General features: G+C 35.2%; 1 protein-coding gene across 1 annotated transcript in view; it reads left to right on the top strand.

The window, feature by feature from the left end:
- Positions 1-2620: 2620 nt before the first annotated feature.
- Positions 2621-18102, top strand: part of LOC307122727 (uncharacterized protein) — a 17225-nt gene continuing 1743 nt past the window's right edge. The window contains 26 exon segments of the mRNA XM_079810907.1: positions 2621-2753; positions 3111-3224; positions 3459-3552; positions 3669-3721; positions 4308-4407; positions 4489-4608; positions 4981-5066; positions 5243-5391; positions 5528-5652; positions 5747-5834; positions 5915-6075; positions 6374-6600; positions 7434-7596; positions 7721-7799; positions 9212-9317; positions 15035-15128; positions 15245-15297; positions 15530-15629; positions 15723-15842; positions 15914-15917; positions 16299-16463; positions 16541-16666; positions 16751-16770; positions 17009-17096; positions 17177-17403; positions 17406-17674. Of these exon segments, the coding sequence (XP_079667033.1) occupies positions 3157-3224; positions 3459-3552; positions 3669-3721; positions 4308-4407; positions 4489-4608; positions 4981-5066; positions 5243-5391; positions 5528-5652; positions 5747-5834; positions 5915-6075; positions 6374-6600; positions 7434-7596; positions 7721-7799; positions 9212-9317; positions 15035-15128; positions 15245-15297; positions 15530-15629; positions 15723-15842; positions 15914-15917; positions 16299-16463; positions 16541-16666; positions 16751-16770; positions 17009-17096; positions 17177-17403; positions 17406-17674 (2885 nt within the window). The 5' untranslated portion in view covers positions 2621-2753; positions 3111-3156.

Here is an 18102-nt window from a genome sequence, read left to right as displayed (position 1 = left end):
TTGGTGAATATTTAATGTGTATCAGTGTATTGGATCTGTGCATTCGACTTTAAAATGACAGCATTCTAATAAACCTGCTGCTGTCAATCATTAATGTAATCAACATAAGAATTAGAGAAAATCACTCAATGTTCTTGACTGAATAACCTTAATAGCTTTCAAAAAGGTGAATCTATATTTAATTTATAAATGTACTTCGTTAACCACAGGTTAAAACCCCCATGATGGCACAGTGTGCATTCATATAAAACAATGACATAATGACATAAAAAAAGGAAATTTACTTTTGATACTTAAGTACTTTTAAAAGCAAATACAGTACTTCTGTACTTTTACTTCACTAAAAATCGGTCTTTACAACTTTTACTTGTAATAGAGTAATATTTGACCAGTAGTACTTTTACTTTTACTCAAGTAATGGAGTTTGGTACTTTGTCCACCTCTGCCAACACTAAATCATGACAACTGTTGAAGTCGACATGAAACGGAAGTTGCGATTCTTTTCTTTGCTATTGTGACGTATATCCAAGTGAAACGGATTCTCGCACAAGAAAAAATGTAGGACAGGGCTTGATTTTTTTTATTAAATAAACCCTTTCATTACAGAATAGACTAGCTGTATTTTGTATCACTGTCCTGACTGACTGCTGAGAGTTAGGGAGTTCATGGACAATTAATTTATTAGTGTAAGAATGTGAATAAAGGAGAAAAGTGTGAAGCGTAATGTGCAAAATATTTTCAGCAAAATTTAAACAGTAAAACAATGAATGAAACATGAATGTAAAGGTAACATACAAAAACAACAATGAATATTGTGCAAACAAATACTGTAATCAATGTAAATATATATATATATATATATATATATATATATATATATATATATATATATATATATATATATATATATATATATATATATATATATATATATATATATATATATATATATATATATATATATGTATATATATATATACATTTATGAACAATATCCTTATTCTAAAATCGCCATTCAACCTTTCAGTTTAACCTGCCTTCATGTAGCCTTTACTCTGGTCTGAAGTAAGCTATTGTGGTTCTATTTTGTTCACCCAAAAGCTTAGAAATATAAAGGGTGAATTCAGGTAAAGTGGACTGTTTAAGTTATGGGTTTTTCACTTTCAGAGCACAACAATGGTCTTTATTTAAAGGGACGTTGTTTCTTTATGATGATAATAGTTTAAATATAATAGTTTTGGCTGATGCAATATGACACCTGATGGTGAAAGGTAGTAGGCCCTTTGACATTCAGATCTTCCTTTTATAAGGTTGCTCACTGAATAGAATATTAATAGAAAAACAAATATTATTATAACAGCACTTGTATTATTTGTTACTTCAATTACCATGGATTAAAATGCAAAGAATACATTTTTAGAAAAACATATATATATATTTTTTTTGTACGGTGGTTTAATGTTACTGGCCCACTTTGGAAGACATAGAAGAAAGGAAAGAGAGATCAGAAAGGAAGGCGAGGCATAAAGTTGAATCTGTGGAGTGAAGAAAGATGTAGGGTATCATGCTTTAAAATGGTAACAGTTATTTTAAAGTGTTTAGAGAAAACATAGACAGAAAAAAGTTTTACAATGTGATTACATTGTATATGTTCCTCTTTTTCAGTTTTTTGTTAGCCTATTTACTGTTGCATATGTTAGTCACATTTTTAATATATCGTATTGTCATTTTTTATCAAGATTCGGATTTCTGAATATTCTGATATTCAGATTTCATCAAGTTTAATGTCAACACAACGTGATTGTTTTGAATTTTATGCATTCATTGAATTAACTTAGGAATTTTACTCATGATCCAGGCTATATGTTTTTGGGTTTGCTAAATATGTTGTTGAATATGTTTGCTATTAATACATGTCAATAAACCATGTGTTTTTGGACTTTCTAATTAATATACAGGATATTTTTTTAGATAAATAAGGGGATGGCCCACTTTACCTGAAAAGACATGTGCCTGGAGTGCATGATCTCAAAATGTTTATTATACCTTGCAAATAACACATGCACTGAATTCAAATGACAAAATTATAGTGGGACCTTAAACAAAGGTAATAAAGAAAAAACAAAACAAAATCTTTTAACAAAAATTGAATTAACTTTACCCACTTGAATTCACTTTTCAAGAATCCACCCGGACTGGGCATGCGTCATTGAAACCTATAAAAACTAGCATACTAATTCATTCTTTAAACAGACCATTTCATCCTGGGGAAGACTAGAGTTGTAAATGGACCTGTAAAACCATATCTGGACAATTATTGACCTTAAATATACCCTCAATGTAGATACCAGAGAACAATTTAATATGTTTCAAATCATACTAGGGCACATTTAATAGATTGAGCTAAAATAACTGAAAACGTTAATTCTTTCACTAATCATCATTCATAAAGATTTAACATGACAACACGCATTTTGTTTTCTATCTGGAGGCATTGAAACATATTTTGACTGAAACATACATTCGTACTAGGTTATAGAATCAAATCATGCTGTGTATGAAATAAGAAGTCCACTCAGAGTCTAAAGTAATTCTCTTTTTGGCCAATGGGTGTCACTATAAACTGTTTAGGTTTAAATACAAAGAAAGGACGTGCTGGTGTTATTGTGCAACAGAACACCTCCAATATCAGAGGAAGTGTTTTTATTAAGTCGCAAATAGGCTATCAAACGCGGGCTTTACTCTTATCTAAGGTGAGTAAAATCGATTTGTGATACTCTATTTGACACTCTAAGACATGTTTTCGTTTTCTGTGTCTTTAGTCAGTGCAGTTAACACCGATGACTCAAAACGTAAAAAACGTGTCAAAGGTGTAATAACATGTCGATGTATTCCTTATATGGTCTCCCTGCGCACCTGTAAACCACAACCACTTCATGTGTCTTTAGTCAGTGCAGTTAACACCGATGACTCAAAACGTAAAAAAATAAGTGTCAAAGGTGTCAAAACCTGTCGATATATTCCTTATTTGGTCTCCCTGCGCACCTGTAAACCACGCCCACTTTCTGGTCAAGTGAATAAAATTAAAACTAACAGCATCTGTGCATTAGGACTTCAGCTGGAGCTGGAGAGACTGGACACTTCAGCAGATTTACAATGATTGACCTCCCATCTCTGTCTGTGACCTGGACCCTGGTGGTTCTGGTCATAACTCTCCTGTTTATGTGAGTATTGAACAACAATAGCAGGCTAAATCTACCTAAATCTACCACCTGTGTTATAAGTATCTATCTGTATTTAATGTATCACATTTTTAATCAGTAGTTGTGTTTTCTTATATTTGTGTACTGTATCTTACTGTGCAATTACTAACTTTAAGATCTATATCTACATCTACATGTAATGGGTCACATGTGGTTGTTTATAGTTTGATGTGTCTGTAATTTATCACACTGTAGTTACGGTGTTTGGCCACATGGATTTTTCAAAAAACTGGGAATTCCAGGACCAACACCTTGGCCTTTTGTTGGCACATTTCTCTCATACACTAAAGTGAGTAATTCGTTATGTAACTGCTTTAGAATAAAATAGTACTGTGTATTCAAACCATGCTTGCGCAATAAGACTCTCATTGATTGAGTAATTTTCCATACGCAAATGTCTTTTAGGGTTTGTGCAATTTTGATATGGAGTGTGCTAAGAAGTATGGAAAAGTTTGGGGGTGAGTCTCAGTTATACATTATAATAATCTGTTGAAAAGCTGTATTACTGTAATATCTGTCATTAATATGCAATCAGCTCTGATTGCTAAAATGATGTGCACTTTATACTACCAAAAGTTTGAGGTCTGTGATTTTTTTTTATTTTAACAAGGCTGCATTTATTTGATCAAAAAATGTAGTAAAAACAGTAATCTTGTGAAATATTATTACAGTTTTAAATAACTAAATTTTAATATATTTTAAAATATAATTTATTCCTGTGATCAAAGCTGAATTTTCAGCATCATTACTTCAGTCTTCAGTGTCACATGATCCATAAATCATTCTAATATGCTGCTCAAGAAACACTAGTTATTATTATCAATGGTATTATTATCAGAATTTCTATTGATGAATAGAAGGTTCCAAAGAACAGCATTATAAACGTCTTTACTGACACTTTTGATCAATGTAATGCATCCTTGCTAGAATAATAATAATAAAAAAAAAATTTCTCTTACTGACTCCAAACTTTTGAATGGTAGTGTAGGTATTTGCCTGGATCACTGTGAATGCAAACTAATCTATATTCTTTATATTGCTCAGGATTTATGATGGAAGACTCCCAATACTAATGGTCACTGACCTGGAAATGATCAAATCAATTATGGTGAAAGACTGTTATTCTACCTTCACTAACAGAAGGGTAAGCTCTCCTTCATAGTTAGTTTCAAGAAAGTTGAGGATTCCTTTTATGCCTTTTTTTTTGTGTGTGGAATTTGTACAGGATACAAATGCAGACCTGGCCGGCCCCTTTGCTGATGGAATAACTGTAGTTAAAGATGAGAGGTGGAAACGAATCCGCAATTCACTCTCTCCGTTTTTCACAAGTGGACGACTGAAGGAGGTATAGTACAGGTCCTTAAATGGATAGTTCATCCGAACATGAAAATTGTCATAATTTACACTCACCTTCATGTTGTTCCAAACATGTTTTACCAAAGAAGATACTGTGAAGAAATATTAGTTTGTTTTTTGTTCATACAATAGGGTCCAGTATTGTTCCACAGGTTTGGAACACACTTAGGGTGAACTGTCCCTTTGACATGAGCTGTTTCAGACATTGGGATCTAGTCTCTCTGTACTCCTTTATAGAAGTTCAAATGTTTTTATTGCCACAACATTTTATTATATACTATTGTATAATAATTATATTTTATACTGTACTTGTTGCTCGCTTGAGATTTATGTAACTAACACTGTTTTTTAAATGTTTCAGATATTTCCCATAGCTGTGACGCATGCAGATCGTTTTATTAAAAACATGCAAAAGCGAGACCACGAGCAGGCAGTTAAAATAAAAGAGTATGTTGCACCTGTCTTTAAAGTGCATCACTTTTAAAACATGAAATGCATTCGCTGTCATAAACTTACAGCAAATCTTTCACTAAATGATAATCATTTTTTGTAGTTGTTTTGTATATAAATGAAAACCATCTCTAATATATTTTAATAAGAAAACAACACTTGTTTTATTCCAGAGTTGTCGCTCCATACAGTTTGGATGTCGTCACCAGCTCCTCCTTTAGCGTTGACATCGACTCCATAAACAACGCAGATGATCCTTTCGTTACTAACATCAAGAAGTTTTTCCAGTTCAGTCTGTTCAGTCCTCTTATTCTGCTTCTAAGTATGTCATTTGTATAATAAAATAGCTTATGATGTTGATTTTCATTCTAAATCAGTTTTACATCTTTTTACATAAAAAAAAATATTGCAATATTTACAGTTTTAAGATCTCAAATAAAACTTTGTTTTAATTTCAGCATTATTTCCCTCCGTTGCAAATCTTTTGGGAAAAATGGGTGTAAGTCTTTTTTCAAGGTCGTCTATGGAGTTTTTCTACAATGCCCTGAGAAAGATTAAAGATGAGCACAACAAGAAATCAGATGTATGTTCATCACCGTTTCACTTTTCAGCTACAGCTTCAGATTTTGCAGAGATGTTGATGCCGCAGTAGATTACGACTTTGTCTTTTTAATCAGGGTCGAGTAGATTTTCTCAAGCTCATGATCCAGAGTCAAATATCTGATGATCAAGCGAAGGACGCCACAAGTGACCAACCACTAAAAGGTTTGAGAGACAGTACAGAAACGACACATTCAAATGCACATGAACTTGTTTTCAAATATGCTGTTTTGTGTATTCGACAGGACTAACAGACCATGAGATTCTCTCCCAGTCCTTCGTTTTCATCCTGGGAGGTTATGAGACAACAAGCACCACTCTCACTTTCCTCCTCTATAATCTAGCGACTAATCCAGATTGCCTGGAAAAACTGGTTGAGGAGATTGACACAAACTTCCCTCTTGATGTGAGCGCACCGGCTTCTGCTCTGTTCACAGGTTTTGTGTAAAGCAGGGGTTCTGAACTCTGGCACTCAAGGTCCACTTTCCTGCACAGTTTTGCTCCAACACTAATCAAACGCATCCGAACAAGTTAATCAAGGTTTGAGGTAACCTCTGCAGGAAAGTGGATCTCGAGGGCCAGAACCCCTGGTGTAAAGAAAGGCCGTTTTAGAGTTCAATTGTTTTACTTAAGGAACAGGAACTAGGTTTAAAACAAAGCCATAATATGCATTGGACATAATCTTGTTGGTTTGTTTTTTTCAGTCTCCCATCACATACGATGGATTGATGAAAATGGATTACTTGGAAATGGCCATCAACGAATCAATGCGTCTCCTTCCCACGGCCCCGCGCTTGGAGAGGTCCTGTAAGAAGACCGTGGAGATCAATGGCGTGACAATACCAAAAGACACTCTGGTCGGGATTCCTACTTATGTTTTAGGTCGTGACCCGCAGCTCTGGGATTCTCCTGATGAGTTCAGGCCGGAGAGGTGATGTGATTAATCTATCAGACAGTAGCTATGTATCCATCCAAAGTTGTGAACTTGTGCACAAAATGGGCATATCGCATAAAACATTTGCAAATAAAGCAGTTTCCATCCCATGTGTTCAAGAGAACAAAACTGTCACTTCCTGGGAACTTGCTGTAAAAAAAATGCATGTTGCTGCAATCGGGGAAGCCACAGTGGCTCTTTTTTTCCTTTATCATTAATGACTTGCGTCTCAGAGCCGCAGACGAAACGCAATAAATGCTGCAATGTTGTCTTGCATTTGGATGCTGGTGTTTGGGAACACAATCATGTGAGACGCTTCTGTGAGGGAATTAAACCAAATCATTCTGATGACTTTGGCTCAGGCATTTCAGAATGACCAAACCAGCATTTGAGATTTTGTGCAATGGAATTGGTCCACTGGTTAGTCCAGTTATCCAATCATTTCCACTGTTGAGGCAAAGTCACGAGGCATTTTGCTTTGCGCATCAAGGGATTTATTCGATTAAATGTGTTTCCATCGTAGTTTATGTGCATGTCTTGTTGAATAAAAAATGTATCCGCTTCAATTAAGCATGTACGTTTTTCTTTAATCCACATTTTTAGAATTTATGCACACGTTAGCGTTTCCAAGATGCAATAGCCAAAAATGTGCATAAAAGTAGGTGGATGGAAACTGAGCTACTGATGCTTTCTGAACATTTCCTTCACAGCCACAATTTTTCCTCACATTTCAATCTTATAGCTTGTGATTTATCCAGTTTAAAAAATGTTTGAGACTTTTTCATTGAAGCAAAAATTGCTAAACCTTTTGTGTCTCTATTTCTCTGCAGGTTCAGCCCGGAGAGTAAATCAGAGGTTAACCAGTACGCTTTCATGCCTTTTGGACTCGGACCTCGGAATTGCATTGGAATGAGATTTGCCGTAATGATCATGAAACTTCTTGTCGTGAAGCTCCTTCAGAACTTCACTGTGGAGACATGTAAAGAGACACAGGTTGGTACATTGACTGTCTTTATATAGAGACAATCGGGAATGTATGGCAGACTGTGCTTTGCTTCTTAAATTAAAACAAAGTTATAAATGCACTATTCTTTTGTTTTCTCTTATTTATTTTCAGATCCCTCTAGAACTGAATGTTATTTTTCAGCCAAAGGTTCCCATCACACTGAAGTTCATACCAAGATCTCACAAGAAAAAAGAATAAATAAAATGCAGAACATTTCATTATAATTGTGTAGACGATTTTATACCAAGTTATATAGCACTTGAAAAACAGCCTACATTATAGTTTATTTTTAAATATCTATGTATATGTTGTCAATTTTCTTTTTATATAAATGCAACTTTTACACCGTTTTGGATTTAGGGTGCTTTTGGTTTGCTGAGCCTTGAGCTCTACATGATCCATTCATGTTTTATACAGTTTGAAATGTAAAACATAATACATTATTAAAAATGTATAATTGTACACATATAATATAACAAAATAAAGCAATGAATGCAATGCAGTGTGTTATTATTGTAGCTGTAAAAGAAAAATGTTAATTTGTTACCCAATCACTATAGCAAAAATACGATGTAGGGAAGTGCAGACTTTAAAAAACCCCCCCCTCTAATTTAAGGGGGCTTGAACTAGAATGTTAGAAACCTGCATACAAAGCCACAACAAGAGAAAACACACACACATGACTTCTGTGTGACAAATAACCCTGGTCTCATAATATTGGGTAATTATACTTAAATTGTCATATATGATATGGTAACTCGGTTAAATAGGTCTATTAGTAGCAACACCAGAAAAGCTGGCTATATGTGTGTTGTGGAAAATATGGTTATTCCGTGTCACTGATGACTGTTGCAAAGGGCTGCTATTATGCAACAATCGTATCAGTATTACTACATGTGATTGGAAGGAGCATACACACACCTGTAGTGCCCTCTTGTACATAGTTACATCACCAGTAGTCATAAAGTCTACAGAGTGGAGCACAAGAGAGGTTTCTTGTCAGTAATAAAGATTTAATTTATTTAATACGAAACTCTCAAATTCAAACTTTGGAAACATTGTACCATATTGAGTGAGAGGTATCAATTCGTAGGTAAATACTCTTATTATGTTTAACAGATCCAACTCCTTGCAACCTTTTTTGTCCCACCACTACTCATGAAAGTCTCCCAGCTGCTCTCTTTGTCCAATGGGTGTCACTGTAAACTGTTCAAAAAAACAGTGTTGATGTTATTCTGTGCATGAGTTTGTTTTATGTGGTCGCAAATATCAAACTCAGGATTTACTCTCTTCTAAGGTGAGTAAAATGATGTGATACTCAATTTGACACTTTTAAGACGAACCTACTTTTTGTTTTCCGTCGTTTTTATATAATGTTTCTAAACAAAATAATGATTGAAGGCTTAATGCCACCATTGCTGGCTAGTGCAGTTAACACCGATAACTCGAAACGTAAAAGTAAGTGTCAAAGATGTCATAACCTATCGATATATTCCTTATTTGGTCTCCCTGCGCACCTGTAAACCACGCCCACTTTCTGGTCATGCGCCGTCTAGCGTGAATAAAACTAAAACTAACAGCATCTGTGCATTTGGACTTCAGCTGGAGCTGGAGAGACTGGACACTTCAGCAGATTTACAATGATTGACCTCCCATCTCTGTCTGTGACCTGGACCCTGGTGGTTCTGGTCATAACTCTCCTGTTTATGTGAGTATTTCATAATTGGTCAATGCATCCATTTTTATAAGCCATATAGTTCTGTTGTGTATTCGGGATATATAGGCCTATTAGGCAACATTTTCGTTGTTTAGTCGTACATATTCTGTCATATTTACTGAATATAATGTGCAGGTCATAGTGCATTTATCCCAAAATAGGCTACGTTGTTTACAAGCAGTTGCAGTAATCAACTTCTTATTTTTATACTGCTTATTAAAAACCTGTAAAAGATAAATATGTTTGTAGTGGATTTTGTTTAGAGAGAGAGAGAGAGAGAGAGAGAGAGAGAGAGAGAGAGAGAGAGAGAGAGAGAGAGTCGTCATAGTAATGGTGTGTTCAACCCTTACGAAAATTAACCTTTTTTTTCTACAAATAAAACCATGATTAATGTAGTTAAACCATGGTAACCACAAATTAACCATGGTTTTGATACTCTTGCTATAGTTGGTACTTTGAACTTAGAACTGTGTTTTAAAAAAAATAAAAAAATTGTTGTTGTGACTTTAGATGCTGTAAATTTGAATATGATATTTGTTGCTGCTGGCCAGGTCCCTCTTGTAAAGGGATTTTTAATCTCAACGAGTTTTTCACATGGTTAAATAAAGAAATGAAAGTTGATCCATGGTATTTGTAGTAAAACTGGTTATACAGATGACAATCAATCGGCCAAAAATGGTCACTACACTTTTACTATAAACAAAACATGTCAGATGTATTGTATTTATGAGTTGAACACACATGAACATCACCACTAATTCGTACTTGCGAGTGGGAAACTTTATTTAAGCTCAGAGTTTACAAGTTGGGGCGTCTAAGTGGAGGCAATAGATGGAGCATTTGCATTGATATTACATTTGTTTAAATTAATTAATTGAATAAAGCTAGCTAATTTGTTGGTAAAATGCGATAGTACTGTACAATTGTATGGAAAGATTAATCAGAATCTGAAAGAACTATTGCCACATGTGCTTGCACACACACTAAAGAAACATTTTTACAAGTTATGAACTTATTTACAGTATTTTGAATAATATGAATAAATATCAACTGAATTTACAAAGATATTGCACTAGCAAACGGTGAGTATTGCATGTACAGGCATATGTCTTGGGAGGCATTTAACTGTTTAAGAGGGAAATGGCATGTGGGAAGAAGCTGTATCTGTGCCTAGATGTTCTAGTGCCCAGTGACCTGAATCGTCATCCATACGGCAACAGTTCAAACAGGTAATGGCCAGGGTGAGTGGAGTCTGTGTTTTTATTTTACCTGCCCTCTTTGTCACTCTGTGAGTACAGGAGTACAGGTCCTGGAGGGTGGGCACTGGGCAGGGGAGCATCAATAATCCTCTTAGCAGTCCGGACTGTCCGCTGTATTCTTCTGATGTCTGATTTGGCAGCTGAGCTGAACCCGACAGATATAGAAGTACAGAGAATAGACTCAATGACTGCTGAGTAGAACTGTGTCTGCAGCTCCTGTGGCAGGTTGAACTTCCTCAGCTCCAGTTTGTTATGACTACACCAGACAGCCAGTTGTATGACCTCCTATCTGTGTGCAGACTCTTCACCGTCCTGGATGAGGCAGATGACTGTGGTGTCATCTGCAAACTTCAGGAGCTTGACAGAGGGGTCTTTAGAGGTGCAGTCATTTGAGTATAGGGAGTAGAGCAGTGAGGAGAGCGCACAACCCTGAGGAGTTTCCCCAGTCTCACTATCTGCTGCCTACTTTTTTGCACGTCCTCCACACGGACCATAAACACAGGTTGGATTGCAGGTGTTGGTGTATGTGTTGGTGTATGATCAGACTGGGGGAGGGGTGTGAGACTGGGCTTTTCAAAACACAGTAAAACACGTTCAGGTCCTCAGCCAGTTGTTGATTCTCCACAGATCAGGGTGTGATGTCTTGTACTAGGTGATGTTCCTCAGGCCTGTCCAGACTGACACCAGATCATTGGATCGCTGTTTTTTTCAGCTTAAATTACGTAAATTTACTGCACCTTCATAAGTTACATTTTTTTTTTAAAGAAGCAAAAACACTGCATGTGCATTCTTTATTTATCATTTTGTAGACAAAAAGTTAAAACGTTTTGCTGAATCTTTTGTAGAAGATCACCATCTTTCTCAAATCAAAATAATCTGATGTCATAATTATGACTTCCCAACTCGTAAATACCACATTCTGAGAACTTAAACGTTAAAGAACTTAAACCATAAAACCACTTGAATGTTATGATTTTTACAGAGTTGACTTTGATTTTAGTTTTCATCATAAATATTTTGTTACATTATTTGTTGAAAAGTGTCTTAAAGTCTTCTACTGTAAATTACATATAAATGTGTAGTGCAGTGATGGCTCAGATGAATTTATACAGTTTTAGAACAACATATTAATTAAGAGACTATATGGAGCATGTACTTCCTCATACAACAGAAATTGAAATGTGATTAAAATGGCGATAACCATAAACAAAAAAAAACGTCCTTCCTGTCCGTTTGAAAGAATTGTTTAAAAAAATATTGTCACCCTAATCTATGACGTGGCATGTCAATTCTGGTGTCCAAAGCATATTCATAATATTAAAAATATACACATTTTTATATACACTACACTAAATGACTCGACTTCCCCCTCTTAATTACTCATGTGAGTATTCATGATAAATAATTAAACTTTAAGGAACTATTGTATTGAGCTCAAAAGTCCCAAAATCTAATTCTGGGTAGCTGTCCCGGCTTAATATCTGAATACAAATACAACACAAATGTAATAAACATGAATAAAAGGATTTAAAATCTACTTAGGCATAATTGTATTGATGTTTTCAATGATGCCTAGTGATAATACTAAGCTTATTTAATTTTTTATGACACATTTTTGTCTCCAAATCGTGATTTCTCTAATGTCATTCCTGGATAGCAGACATCAATGACCATTCTGGACCATAATGCATTTTGGTATGTCATGTGACATAATATTGCATCAAAAAGAAGTGGAGCCCCAAGCGTCTCTTAAAATGTTGATATTTTGACCTTTTTGGTCACTGGTGCCCTTTGTAGCAATATGATGTTTCCTTTTAGATAACACTAATAAAAATAATGTATTTATATATTTTTTTTTAAACTATCTATTTGGTCTGTAAGATTACCTAAAAGTGATGATAGCTGAGTTGTAGTTTTCCACAGGCGTTAAGTTAGTGCCTGATTATAAAGATTTTTGTTCTGTTTCTTGTCATTCTTGGATATCAAAAAACCTCTGTTAGCCAAGGCATGTAATTCGTTATCCAGAATGACATATGTACTGTATAACAATCTAGTTTTTAATTAATATTTGTGAACTTTTAGGCATAGTTATTATGAGGGATGTGTGAGACTGGCCGACTAGTCAATTAAATGATAGTGCTGCTGCTAGTCGACTTGTAAAATATTAGTCGTTTGCTAATATTAGATTAGATTATAGATTACACAATTCATTTTTTTGTTCTTGAGTTAAGAATAAAAAAAGTCTTATTTAATTTATTAGAAAACATTTTTAAACATTTTCCAGCTTTTTTTTTCCGATTTGGTTCTGAATTTTGAGTTATCAGCAGGCAAAAATGAGCCCATGTCTATATGAAATACCAAATTGATTATATTAATTGTGATTAAAATATAGTTTTCAGAGCGCTAATTGTTTGTTGAGCTCCAGTTATGGATATCAGTAAATAAGGTGAATGAGATCAGAGAAAGTGTAAAACCATCTGATGAGAGCATCACTGTTGTAGCTTCTTCAAATTGCTAGCTTTTCTGCTGTCTCATTAGATGATGTCATGGTCTTACTTAAAAAGATGAAGCCATCCTCATGTCAATTGGATATATTACCAACTTTTTTGTTTTTTAAAGTGATAGATCTTGTTGCTCCTTTTGTCGTAAAAATGATTAACGTGTCACTTTCCACTGGGACTGTGCCAAACTTTTTATAAACAGGCAGCGATAAGCCCCATTTTAAAAAATCCCAATTTGGATATAGTGGAGCCTTGTTGTAACTACGGAGAAGGTAGTAGCTGAGCAGCTGACAGCTTTTCTAAATAACAATGAACTCTTGGACAAGTATCAGTCTGGTTTTAGAAAGATGCATTCTACTGAGACTGCTTTCCTCAAAGTGTCTAATGAAGTACAGATGGCTGCTGATTCTGGAAGGTACTCTGTATTGGTTTTATTGGATTTATCAGCAGCTTTCGATAAAGTGGACCACAAAATACTGTTGAACAGATTGGGAAAAGAGTTTAGTATTGTTGGGTCTGTTTTAAAGTGGTTTTCCTCTTACCTGAGTGACAGAACCTTTTCTGTATATGTAAATGGTATGAAGCCACTCCTTTCTTGAATGGTGTTCCCCAGGGCTCTGTTCTAGGTCCACTTTTGTTTTTACTGTACATTAGCCCTCTTGGAAATATTTTGAGCCATTTTAACAATGTGTCATACCATTTTTATGCTGATGACATACAGTTGAATTGCTCGTTCAATGATTCTGAGTTCCACAAACTAACAGATTTATTGGATTGTATTTCTTGTGTAACATCGTGGCTTGCTAGTAACTGTCTCCAATTAAGTTTGAAAAAGAGTGAAACCCTAATTGTTGCCCCAGACAACAAAATCCCATCAATCGTTCAACACCTTGGTTCTCTGAGCTCCTCCAGTCGAGCCTCAGAAATCTTGGCATCTGGTTTGACCAGTCAATGTCTTTGGACTGCCATTCTAGACTTTTGGTCAGAAAAAGTTTTTATCATCTAAGAAATATTGCAAAATTGAGGGCAATTTTATCAGACTCTGATCTGGAGATGGTTATCCATGCTTTTATTTCGTCATGATTATATTATTGTAACTCTCTTTTGACTTTTTTCAACAAATCTGTTCTGAATCGTCTTCAAATGGTTCAAAATACTGTGACAAGGCTTTTAACAGGATCTGGCTGAAGGACACACATCACACCCATTTTATCCTCCCTACACTGGCTACCCATCAAATTTCGTATTGATTTAAAAATATTAGTTTTTACTTTTTAGAGCTTTAAATGGTCAGGCCCCACAATACATTGCTGATTTGTTGTGCCCCTACTCCCCAGGCCGTGCACTTTGATCCCCAGGCCACAGTCTTTTAATGGTCCCAAAGACTCATTATAAAACCCGGGGAGACCTGTCCTTTCAGGCTGTCGGCGCCAGACTGTGGAACGCCCTGCCCCTGTTCCTCTGTGTGGCCGACTCTGTCGATTCTTTTAAAAGGCAACTAAAGACACTGTCATTTAAACAAGCTTTTAGTTAACTGGATTTTAAAAAATTTTTTTTTTTTTTTTTTTTTATAATTTTCTGATTGTATATTGTTTTATTATTTTGGTTGCACTTTGTAAATCACTTTGTTTATCTGTGAAAAGCGCTCTATATATAAACTTTACTTACTTACATTTGTATATGCCAACAATGGTAGAAATGTAATTAATTTCAAAATTCAGTACCGTTACTGAATCTGAATCTAAAAAATCTGATTCACCCCAAAAAAATGGTTAATTACATTCTTAATTGTCCTAATCATTGCTTTACATACACACATAATAAGTATAGAAAGTCCTAAAATTGCCAGTTTTTTTTCTTTTTTTTCTTATTCATATGTATCTAATGTGTCTCATTTTAGTCATTATTTGTTTGTAGTGTTATAATTGAATAATTTATCACACTATAGTTACGGTGTTTGGCCACATGGATTTTTCAAAAAACTGGGAATTCCAGGACCAAGACCTTGGCCTTTTGTTGGCACACTTCTCTCATACACTAAAGTAAGTAATTAATTATGCAACTGCTTTAGAATAAAATAGTAATGTGCATTCAAATGATGTTTGAGCAATAAGACTCTCTTTCATTGATTAACTGTCTATACGCAAATGTATTTTAGGGTTTGTGCAATTTTGACATGGAGTGTGCTAAGAAGTATGGAAAAGTTTGGGGGTGAGTCTAGATATAGATTATAGATTTACCTTTACATCAAATTGATAATACTTCATTCATATTTATATGTAATATTTATCATTCCAGCTATACAGTGGGATGAAATGTAACTCAAATTTTAATATAAATAAAGAAACTACAAACTAATTGTAGAAACTACATCATCTATTATTTTATTACGTGTCTGGATCACTGTGAATGCAAACTAATCTATATTCCTTTCATTGCTCAGGATTTATGATGGAAGACTCCCAATACTAATGGTCACTGACCTGGAAATTATCAAAACCGTTATGGTGAAAGAATGTTATTCTATATTCACTAACAGAAGGGTATGCTCACAAACACAAATTTGTACAACGAAAGTATTCTCATGGCAGTTCAGAGACCGTTGAAGATCCAGTAACGGTCATCATTTTGTACAGAACAGAAAAGTAGACCTGGCCGGCCCCTTCGGTGATGGCATAATTATGGTTAAAGATGAGAGATGGAAGAGAATCCGCAGTTCACTTTCCCCGTATTTCACAAGTGGACGACTGAAGGAGGTATAGTACAGAGATCCAGAATATGAGCTGTATTACTGTATATATTTGAATCCCACTATCCTTCTTTATAGAACCGTAAAAATAATCAGTGGTTTAAAGATTAAAATAGAGATGAGGCAAAGCCCAATTCATATTATATTTTTGTTGCTCGCATGGAGCTTATGTTACTAACATTTATTTTCTAAATATGTTTCAGATATTTCCCATAGCTGTGACGCATGCAGAACGTTTTATTAAAAATATGCAAAAGCGAGACCATGAGCAGCCAGTTAAAATAAAAGAGTGTTACATCTGTCTTTAAATAAAGTGTCTAACTTTAAAACATAAAGAGCTTTCACTGTGAATCATGAACTTAACTGAATCATTTACAGAAAATCTTTCACTAAATGATTATCATTTTGTGTATAAATGAAAACCACATGTAATGATGTGTAAATTATCTTTAATACACAAAAGACTATTTTTATTCCAGAGTTGTCGCTCCATACAGTTTGGATGTCGTCACCAGCTCCTCCTTTAGCGTTGACATCGACTCCATAAACAACGCAGATGATCCTTTCGTTACTAACATCAAGAAGTTTGTCCAGTTTAATGTCTTCAGTCCTCTCTTTCTGCTAATACGCATGTCATTGTTTGTATAGTAATAATAATGGAAAATGAAAAGAGAAAAAATTAATAAATGAATTTTCTTATTTCAGTTTTGTTTCCCCCTTTTGCAAATCTTTTGAGCAAATTGGGTATAAGTCTTTTTTCGAGGTCGTCTATGGATTTTTTCTACAGTGTGCTGAGAAAGATTAAGGACCAGCACAAGGAATCAGATATATGTCAGTATTTCACTTTTCAACACTCTTAAAAAGTCGGGTGTGTTGTGTTCACAGTGATGCCATAGTCTAGAAGAACCATTTCAGGTTCTCCAAAGAACCTTTCAGTAAACAGCTCTTTTTAAAAAAACAATTTTTTTCTTTACACAAAGAACATTTTAAAAATCGAATAAACTTTTTCCACTATAAACAACCTTTTGTGCAGTGGAAAGGTTCTATGAATGTTAAAGTTTCTTTATGGAACTATCGAGTCCAATAAAGAACCTTTATTTTTAAGAGCATACAGTCATTCTCACTGTTGTGGAGATCTGGCAGTGATGGTGATGCCGCTGTCTTTTTAATCAGGGTCGAGTAGATTTTCTCAAGCTCATGATCCAGAGTCAAATATCTGATGATCAAGCGAAGGACGCCACAAGTGACCAACCAGTAAAAGGTTTGAGAGACAGTACAGAAATGACACATTCAAATGCACATGAACTTGTTTTCAAATATGCTGTTTTGTGTATTCGACAGGACTAACAGACCATGAGATTCTCTCCCAGTCCCTCGTTTTCATCCTGGGAGGTTATGAGACAACAAGCAGCACTCTCACTTTCCTCCTCTATAATCTAGCGACTAATCCAGACTGCCTGGAAAAACTGGTTGAGGAGATTGACACAAACTTCCCTCTTGATGTGAGCGCACCGGATTCTGCTCTGTTCACAGGTTTTGTGTTAAGAATCTCAAGCAAATTTAGAGTTAAACCATATGCATTGGACATGTCTTGTTTTTTTGGATTTTTCAGTCTCCCATCACATACGATGCATTGATGAAAATGGATTACTTGGAAATGGCCATCAACGAATCAATGCGTCTCCTTCCCACGGCCCCGCGCTTGGAGAGGTCCTGTAAGAAGACCGTGGAGATCAATGGCGTGACAATACCAAAAGACACTCTGGTCGGGATTCCTACTTATGTTTTATGTCGTGACCCGCAGCTCTGGGATTCTCCTGATGAGTTCAGGCCGGAGAGGTGATGTGATTCTGATGTGAACATTTCTTTCGCAGCCACAATATTTCTCACTTCTGTTTTTCTCACATATTAATCTTGTGATTTATGCAGTTAACTGAACCACATGCCAGATTTAAGCTAAAAACTAGAAATCAAGCTTTGTGTCAGTTCTGGCAGGTCATGTTAGTCAAGCTCGCATCAGCAGACTTTCAGCTGATCACATCTACCTATAGGAATACATTGTCTATCACAGCATACATATATAAGCTCCTTCAGTTCTATCAGCAGCTATCGCGTTCTCCAGAGCTCATTTACCCTCCTCCATCCCCAGCTCCTCCTCTCGTCCAGTCAGGATTTGGTATTCTGATTCCCCTTGAATCCGACTAAATTCACAAATTATTTTGTACATTTAATATTAATGATATTAATTTTAACATTAATGATATCTG

Source organism: Gobio gobio (assembly GCF_949357685.1).
Source record: "Gobio gobio genome assembly, chromosome: 1".
Taxonomy (NCBI): domain Eukaryota; kingdom Metazoa; phylum Chordata; class Actinopteri; order Cypriniformes; family Gobionidae; genus Gobio; species Gobio gobio.
Note: the sequence above shows the minus strand (reverse complement) of the source record. Positions and strands in the feature narration are given on the sequence as shown.